Source organism: Coenobita brevimanus, chromosome 100 (genome assembly GCF_032717465.1).
Source record: "Coenobita brevimanus isolate Jiangsu-jjx chromosome 100, ASM3271746v2, whole genome shotgun sequence".
NCBI lineage: Eukaryota > Metazoa > Arthropoda > Malacostraca > Decapoda > Coenobitidae > Coenobita > Coenobita brevimanus.
Window position 1 is genome coordinate 52,892 of NC_137053.1, and position 9,107 is coordinate 61,998.

The 9,107-nt window shown below is 41.5% G+C and overlaps 1 protein-coding gene across 1 annotated transcript; it reads right to left on the reverse strand.

Moving 5' to 3' along the window:
- Window positions 1-293: 293 nt before the first annotated feature.
- Window positions 294-8,763, reverse strand: LOC145414530 (mitochondrial import inner membrane translocase subunit Tim23-like). Its single transcript, XM_080284050.1, has 5 exons — window positions 8,686-8,763; window positions 7,685-7,892; window positions 4,297-4,399; window positions 2,484-2,780; window positions 294-1,089 (listed from the first exon to the last, which is right to left on the reverse strand). Exons 1-4 carry the CDS (start codon window positions 8,761-8,763, stop codon window positions 2,498-2,500), a joined length of 672 nt encoding a protein of 223 aa, XP_080140176.1. The 3' UTR covers window positions 294-1,089; window positions 2,484-2,497.
- Window positions 8,764-9,107: the final 344 nt, after the last annotated feature.

Below are 9,107 nucleotides of genomic sequence, written 5' to 3' on the forward strand. Positions count from 1 at the left end.
TTACACTACTGTATACCTCTTTTGATATTAGATGACAGATAAACCTCCATTCACCTCCTGAGGATTGGACATATGGAAGGCTGTCTCTCTGGTGCCGATGCTCTAACCTCTCTGCCAACCACCACTACAGTGATTTCTGACTTAACATGTATTCACCTAACCTTTGTTTTTTGTTTTTCCATAAACCTGTCCATCAACAAAAACAGTTTTCACTTTAAATGCTACTGTTCACTTTTACGTAGTCAAGATGTGCAGTAAAGGCTGACTAATGATATAACGTACACTAGCACTGATCTCGCAATATAATCATTTCTTTAACTAGTTTATGAAATTTAATGTTCAAAACACTCTGATTATTCTACAACCCAGTCACAGTAAATACTGTAAACCATAGTCATAATTATATGGAGCCTTGAATATAATTCTTCATTACAGTATCGCTCTTACTTGCTATAATACAACCCTAACATAAGACAGTTTTCACCTAACATAGCAGTTGCAAGAAACACACTGCGTTATGTGAGGAATTACTGTACTTCAGTGGACCGAAAAAGACCTGAGACGAGGTTATGAGGGTGTGACCTCAGGGATAAGGTACTTAAAAAGGAGGCTGCAAGAGATCGAGCAGCATGGACAGCCACCATTAGGTGACCATGGCCGATACATTCAGAAGTCTTTACAAACAATACAATGCACCGAGGCACCTTCACAAGAAAAGTAAAATGTCTGGTGTTGGCAAGAATATCTTCAGAAATTACATCATTGTATCAATGGTGTTACTCTATCTACTTTCCACTACATTCCAATCCCATTACAAAAGTCATCTACATTTCATTCACCTTGACTGGGTAGAGTTTTTCATCCATTTGCAGCCAAAATCCCGTAGCTCAGTGGCAGAATAAGACAATAACGAAGCCCTAAATCCTTTCCATGGCACTTCTTTCGGACTGGCTAATCTCTTGTTACAGCTCAGCATTCGCAAGGGAAGGATGGTAATTTTATGCCACTGAAGGAAGCATAAGTGGAGTAAGTTTCACCTGATGGATCTTGTCTTGGTTGTACACTTAATTGCAGAAATGTCACCTAAATCTGGAGAGAAAAGAAAAGGAGGGGGGGGATTAGCATGAATATTCATCATCATCATCACACTCAATTGCAGTAATGTTACCTAAACCTGAAAAAATGGGGATTAGCTCAAACCATCATCATCATCACTGAACTGCAAAAGTGCTACCCAAACTGGGAAAAAAAAAATGTGATTAGCAGGAACATTTACTGTCCAACATACTCAAAACCTATCACATCGAGCCGACAGACAAAGGGTTCAGTTCAGTGCAATTCCTGCAAGAACTGGACCCATTACACCTGCACAACACTTGCATCCAGAAAACATTACACAAACACCTGGACCTGCTCCCTATGCTCCTTCCCCCCACCCACTAACCCCCCCACCAATCCTACCCCTACTTCCTTCACACCTCCTCAGCCAAACCCACTGATCCTTCCCACACCATCCAGTCCCCCAACTCCTCCCTTTCCAACCCATCCTAATCCACCTCAGCCCTTACCTCCATCACAACCTCCTCCTACCCCTTCCCTTCCACCCACACCACCTCCCCCCCGTGCTGCAGCAGTCAACACACATCGCACACACAACATAAACATCCTTCAGTTAAACACAGATGGCATAAACACCAAAAAAACAGAAACTCTCACAATTCATCAAACAACAGAACATACACATTACCATCTTACAAGAAACAAAACTACATAAAGCACAGAAAACACTGACATTTCATAACTTCACCACCATTCAACAAGACCGGGCCGACGGCAGTGGCGGTGGACTCATCACCCTGGTACACAAATCCTTCAACTTTGCAGATACCAGTGCACACACACCACCAAAGTGGTGACAAAATTTGGTTATATGGTTACCACTCAGCATAGTAAATGGTTCCCTGGTGTACAGGAAACCATTTGGCTTGTCACTCCGAGTACAGTCACCCACACACAAAAGGAAGAGGAAAGAATGACACAAGGAAAGAAAGAAGAGGATGGAAAGAAAGAAGAGGATGGAAGGAAAGAAGGATGGAGAGGAAATGGAAGACACTCGAGAGCAGCACTGAGTGAGTGGATGGTGAGCCCCCACCTACCACAATAGCAGTTTATTAAAAGACAAAATCATAACCATACACTTACCAAGAGCAGACATACTGGATACTGATCCTTAAGCCTATCTCCTGACACACATGGCACACAGAGCCTGGACAGTGCCAGTCCTGCTAGACACCCAAAGCACAATACGTCAGCCCTGCTGTGGGCTTGCACAGTAGCCCAGTCGAAGCTCCAGCTCCTATTGTTGTAATCTCTCTCTCTCTCTCTCTCACTCTCTACAATACCTCATACAAAATGCCTTCAGCTATTATCTTAAAACCTCTTATTAGTTTATGAAAGGACAAAAACCATCTACACATGCTTACCAAGGGCATCCACATTAGAACCGTGCATAATGATCCTTAAACCTATCTCTTGATGCAAAGGCCACATACAGTGCAGACAGCGCCAGACCAGCAAGACCCCCCATAGAACACTTCTTCAGCCCCGCTGTGGATTTGTATAGCAGCCCAGTCAAAGTGCCAGCCCCTATGGTGTTGATCTCATCCTCTTGGCTGCCACGAGCATAGTACAAGAGGCAGCCCAGGCCAGAGTACATGAATGCTATCACTCCCAGGGTGTTGGCTGAGGCAGACCAACGCTTGGTTATGTAGTTAAGCAGTCTGGAATAATGAATAATAGGCTCAAACATACAGAAATGACAACAAAAATGAAAATGATTAGATGGATGTGCAGTGTGCCTTTGAATGCAAGGCCTGGGGGGCTAGGACAACTGAAGAGTTGAGAGGAAGGATGGAACTGAAATGTACTGATGTTGTGATGAGGAGGTGTAAATTGAGATGGTTTGGGCATGTTGACAGGACGGAAGATGGCAACCGGGTGCAAAAGGCGAGAAAAGGGAACATTGGGGGTAGGGTTGCAAGAGGCAGACCAAAAGACTTTGGAATTGGTCACAAGAATGACCTCAGGGTAATAAGTGACGAACAGGGAGGGTGCCAGAGATCAAGCAGCACGGACAGCCACCATAAAGTGACCAAGGACGTCACATGCAAGCATGTTGGTGCCTCTATAAAAGATACAATACGATGATATACCACACAATCTGCATTATTTTGCAGCCTACCACTAGTACCACAAAATCTCTTATGCACCCAATTATCACAAACACTGCACAAAATGTATTTACTTAGCTTACTGCATGCATTTGACCTAGTGTGTATGTACAGTGTGTTTAACTTAATGTGCATCTGATATACTGTAGTGTGTGTATGTGTACATAACTCACTGAATACACCAACCCAAGATGTACAAAACTGTGTACAATCAACTAGCCTGCATACAAAACTCAGTCAATGTCTGATCTTGCCAGTATGTCCTGCAAGCCTCTGTGTACCCCACTTGCACCTCTCTCCAGCCTTTGTATCTCACCTGGTACTGGCTATGCACATAACTGTGTACCCAACCTAGTGTGTACCATATGCAAAACTCACTGTGTACAGTATACTTGATCACAAAACTATCTTTACATAAGTGATCAATGGTTTCACACTAAGCACTGATGCTTACAGCTTTGCTTTCTATAGGCAAATATTTCTGCATGAACTGTTTATTTTACAGTATATGTTGTATCGAGTTCTTTCTTAATGTCATACTGATAAAGCCATATACAACTATAGAAACTTAGTGGAGAATATTTTCATGTGTTTCCTCCACTGTTTCAAAATATAAAGACAAAGGCTGCAAAGATAGTTTTTCGATCAAGTGTTCAACTGATCCTGCCAATATGTCCCACAGAAGCTGTCTCTTGTATGCCTCTAAAACTCATGTGCACCTCTCAAGCTTGTCCATCTAACCTAGTGTGTACAGTCAAAGAATCAACTACAGTATCTTCCCAGTTCCGTCTGAAGAAAATTTACAATAGGTGAAATACAGTGAAATCCCCTATATCTACTAGTGCATGTTTCATACGGTTCTATTTTCTGCCATGTATTAAAAAAGCCAGGAAACCATTTACAATGTTGGGTGATAACCATATAACCAACCAATATTTGTTCCCTACATGTCAAAAATACAAATGGCCATCCCTCATGGGATTATGGCATCTGGTTATAGATAGACAGACAGTATTGGATAAATGCTGGGAAGATATTTGTGTCTGTCTCTATACACATAACTTACTGAGTACATCTGATCTTGCTAGTATGTCCTGCAGCACCTGTGTCCTGTAGGCCTCTGTATATACCATGTGCACCTCCCAGGCTGGCACCAACCAGACATGATCCTGTAAGAAAGTGACTGTGATAAGTGGTCACAGTAAACGGCAAGATAGACAGACAAATATGGAAGCAAAGGAGCATTGTGGTGTTGATGTTGTGGGTGTGACTGAAAGTGTTAAGAGAAATATTATGAGATGGTTTGGCCATGAAGAATGAGAAACTGACTAGATGAGTGTATGTGAGTGAGATGGTGGGTGAGAGGGGGATGGGAAGACCAAGGATGAGATGGTGGGAAGGAGGGGGCAATATATGAGAAAGGACTGGGGCCGAGTTGGATGGAGAGCAGCCAAATAGTAAAGGACTGGGTGAAGTAAAGGTGATTTACTTGTGACCATCTTTTACAAATTAAGGAGTTTGGCAATAGATAGATAGAATTAGTGAGTGATAACTATACTCTTTTTACTCTAACTTGGGTGCTGGAGAGGGACCCCTTCATGTGGTGAAACTGATATAACCTTGGGCTTGACTACCTGGTAATATAAAATGAGGATGGTAGACTGCAGAAGAGCAACTTAAGACAGCAGTCTAACAGGTTCACATTCAGCTGAACCTGCATTAGCAACTACTACTTTATCTTGGCATAAAATTACCATCTCCCCATTTTAAATGCTGAGCTGCAACAATACATTAACATTAGAATATCATACTGGTCTATCTATCTATCTATCTATTGCCAGACGCCACAATCCCGTAAAGGGTGGCCATTTGATTTTGAGTTATTTGTTTTATGGGGAGGGGCACTAATCCACCACCAACCCACTTGTTGACACGTAGGGAGCATGTATGGTTTGGTTATATGGTTACCACCCAGCATAGTAAAAGGTTTCTTGGCTTACAGGAAACCATTTGGCTTGTCACTCAATGTAAAGCCACCTGTAAAGGAAAGAAAAGCAATAAGAAGTGACATGAAAGATGGGAAAAATATGAAGAGAGGAGGGCAGACACAGAAAAAGAATGATAAAGGCTAAGGAAGAAGGAGGCAGCTCTATCATGCTGGTCATGAAGAAGTATTACGGAAAAAGTGTAATGTCATTTAACTGTCTTATTCTGCCACTAAGACACAAAATAAGCTGCAAAAATGATGAAAAAATGTGTCAAGTTTAAAAGAGTATACAGTTGGCCCTCCATATTTGTTTAGTTCTAAGTTGCCGTTCCCGGACTCAGTCACACAGTAGCACAGCTGCATACGGCTTTTCCCACCCCAAAATTTCCTGTCATGGAAATACCATGCAAATACAAAAGCATTATATAGTCCTACATACAGTATTTAAACGAGAACAAATAGAAAAGATGATTAGTAAGAGTGAGAACAAATGGAAAAGGTTAGTAAGAGAGAGTAGGAAGAGAGTGTCTGAGGAATTTGGAAGGAATTTGAGTGTAAAGTAGTGGGATGTAAGAAAATGTTCTGGAAAAAGGTAGAGTTAAACAGGGTGATAAAGAAGTACGGTAAGTCAGGGAGTGAAAAATAAAAATGACAGATTACTAGTGGACAAGGGTGAAAAAATGAGCAGATGGAGAGAAGACTTTAAGGAATTGTTAAACACAGAGAATTAAAGTGATGTGACTATAAGTGGCTGGGGAATGGCTGGGAGGAGGAGGGAGGTGAGAAGACAGGAAGAAATTAGTAGGATGGAAGTAGTGGAAACAATGAAGAAAGTCAAAATGGGGAAAGCCCTATGAATTGATGGAGTGTTTGGTGAAATACTGAGGCATGGGGGAGAGACTGTAGTAGAATGGATGTGGAAGATGTGCAGATTGGCTTGGAAGAAAGGTAGAATCCCCAGAGGATTTGAAGTCAGGTATAATGATTCCCCTGTACAATGGAAAGGGGGAAAAAAGAAGTGTATGGTAAGCATAGGGACATTTGTCTTCTTAGTGTAATAGGAAAAGTATATGACAGAATACTTATTGACAGAGATAGGGAAATAACAGAGAAAGTAGTTGGAGATGAACAGGGAGGTTTTATGAAGGGAAGAGGTTGTGTAAATCAGATATTCATTCTCAAGTCTTTAGTGGAAAAGTTTCTAGAGAAGGGAAAGAAGTTGTATGCAGTCTTCATGGATTTGGAGAAAGCAAATGACAGGGTGGAGAGACAAGGAAAATGGAAAGTATTAAGAATATATGGAGTAAATTGGATGCTGTTAAATGCCGTGAAGAGTATGTATGAGGGTGCTATGGCTGCAGTGTGTGAGGATTCCGGTACTGAACCAAGTGAATTTTTCTATTTGAATGTTGGACTGAAACATGGATGTGTCATGTCTCCATGGTTGTTTAATCTGTATATGGATGGGATTATAAAAGAGGAACAAGGTAGGGCAATGGATGCTGGAGCAACCCTAATAAAGGGCAGTGTGCGGAAACTCCCCGTACTGCTGTTTGCAGGTAATATTGTATTGTTAAATGAAGACAATAGGGAACTTCAAGGCTTGGTGAATGAGTCTGGGAGTGTAAGAAATGCAATTCAAAGGTGAATGTGGGGACTGAATAAAGTTATGGTCTTCGAGAAAAATGAAGTCACTGAATGTACAAGGAGGTTGAATGATAAGGAAATAGAAAATATGAGTGCATTTAAGTACTTGGGTAGTGTAATGAGTAAGGATGGAAGTTTCGAGGGTGAAGTGCTTGAACGGGTACAAAAAAGAAAGGCTGCTGGTTCTTTAAATATGATAAGGAACAGGGAAGTGAGCATGGAAGTACAGTACAAAAGTCACTGCATGACAGTATTGTGATACCAGCTCTAATGTATGGAAGTGAAGCTTGGACTTGTTGGAGGGACACAAGAGTGAGAGCAGTGAGAATGAGTCATCTGAGAGGAGCATGCGCAGTCACATGAAGACAGACTGACAAATAAGAAAGTGAAGGAGCATTGTGGTGTGGATGTGACAGAATGCATTAGGAGAAATACACTGAGGTGGTTTAGCTATGTGGAGAGATTGGAGAGTAAAAGACTAACAAGGAGAGTGTATTTGAGTAGGATGGAGAGCAGGAATTGGAGGGTGAGGCCAAGGATGAGATAGAGAGGAATGTGAGATGCGGGTGAGCTGGGGGCAGGGCAGTGAAATTGCAGGGGACAAGGTGACATGGGGAAGATTTGTTTGTGGTCACCCCTCATGGGATCTGGCAATAGAAAGATAGACAATCATTCTCGTTTTTCGTTCTCTTCATTGTCACTTTTGCTTTTGACTATCACCCTCTCCCTCTTTTGCTCATTCATGAGACAGCCGACATATTACATGTTGGAATTTCATCATGTAAAATAAAAATGACCAGTATTCCCCCGATAACTATACTGATTTCACTAACTTCACTGAATACCGGCAGATTAATTTGCTTCTTGACAGCAACATAGATGGTCAGCGGTTGTTCTCGAACACATGCAATAGTATGTCCATCTTGGTGTTCCGTGCGACGAACGGCTCCGCTTGGCAAACTTTCCATGTTCTGCCTCTCTCTATATCCCTTTATCCATCTGTCAACTGTCCTCTTCTTGATGTTAAGCTGCCGGGATAAATATCTTGCTGGAATATTTGCTAATTAAGGAGGAATAATCTGTTCGCACTGAGAGACTATTTGTAGACGATACATACTTGCTTACAGCGCTCATGGCTTTGTTTACCAACAATGCATACATAAATGTAATCTCCAATAGAGATTTAAATGTGGCCAATAATTTATTTTTAAATGTTTATTTCTCTGATTTGATGGCACTCGTGATTTCAACATTATCTGTGGGTTTAATATTATAGGACTGCTGATTTAGGATGTTCCGCATTTTAACCTTGTGCGATAGGTTGTGCGTTTCACATTTTTTCGTACGGCTAAGCCTCAACTTCAGTGTGGTTTCCTCTCACGTAATGCGAGATATACACGGTAAAAACACTTATATATTGCTTTTTGGTGTCGTTTACCTAAATACGGCTCTTTCCGATGTACAATATAACTAACCCATAGCAACTGCCAGATACCACTTTCTAAGCGAAAGGTACTGGGAATCGGGTCATCACTTCTTTGGGTTATTATGTGTCAAAAAATAAATTGAGAAAAAAAAAAATAAAGCACTCATGGAGTGCATACCTCTGCCCGTGTCAATTTATCACTTATTCCTGTATTCCGCTCAACATATAATTCAAAATCTAATCAACTCTTCCTTGACCCACTGCCCACCCATATCTGATAACTTTTTGAGATACTGTATGCTGTACACAGTCATGGGCGAATAAATAACCTCTGGCAATACCTATGCCTAAATTCGCTGACAAAGGTAAAACTAAGCCAACAAGCATTTGCTCACCTTGTCACTGTACTGGCAGCAGTAGCACGGCATGGCCTGCAGGATGGGTTGATCAGCTTCGGCACTTTGGCTCCACATTGGGATGTCTCTTGGCTATATGGTTCACCAGCATCCCTTGACGCTTGAACTCCAGAAGATATGTGTGGCACCTGTACAGAAACTGCTGGTAATCTGTTGGGCCGACATGGCAGAAAAGGAATACTAGTATAGTAGCAGTAGCAGTAGTAGCCTAGCAGTACAGTAGCAGTAGTAGTAATAAAAGCTGTAGTAGCGGCAGTAGTGGTAGTAGTAATGATGATGATGACAATTACAACTACTACTACCAATAGTAATAATAATGACAATAGTAACAATAATAATAATAATCATCATCATCACCATCATCATCATCATCATCATCATCATCATCCGGACTTCCTTTC

Coding starts and splice junctions, on each gene's coding strand:
- LOC145414530 (XM_080284050.1), bottom strand. CDS start 8,763: ATGTGGAGCCAAAGTGCCGAAGCTGATCAACCCATCCTGCAGGCCATG. Junction 7,893..8,685: donor GCTGCCAGTACAGTGACAAG/GTGAGCAAATGC, acceptor TTATCCCGGCAG/CTTAACATCAAGAAGAGGAC. Junction 4,400..7,684: donor CAGTGAAGTTAGTGAAATCA/GTATAGTTATCG, acceptor ACTTTCTTACAG/GATCATGTCTGGTTGGTGCC.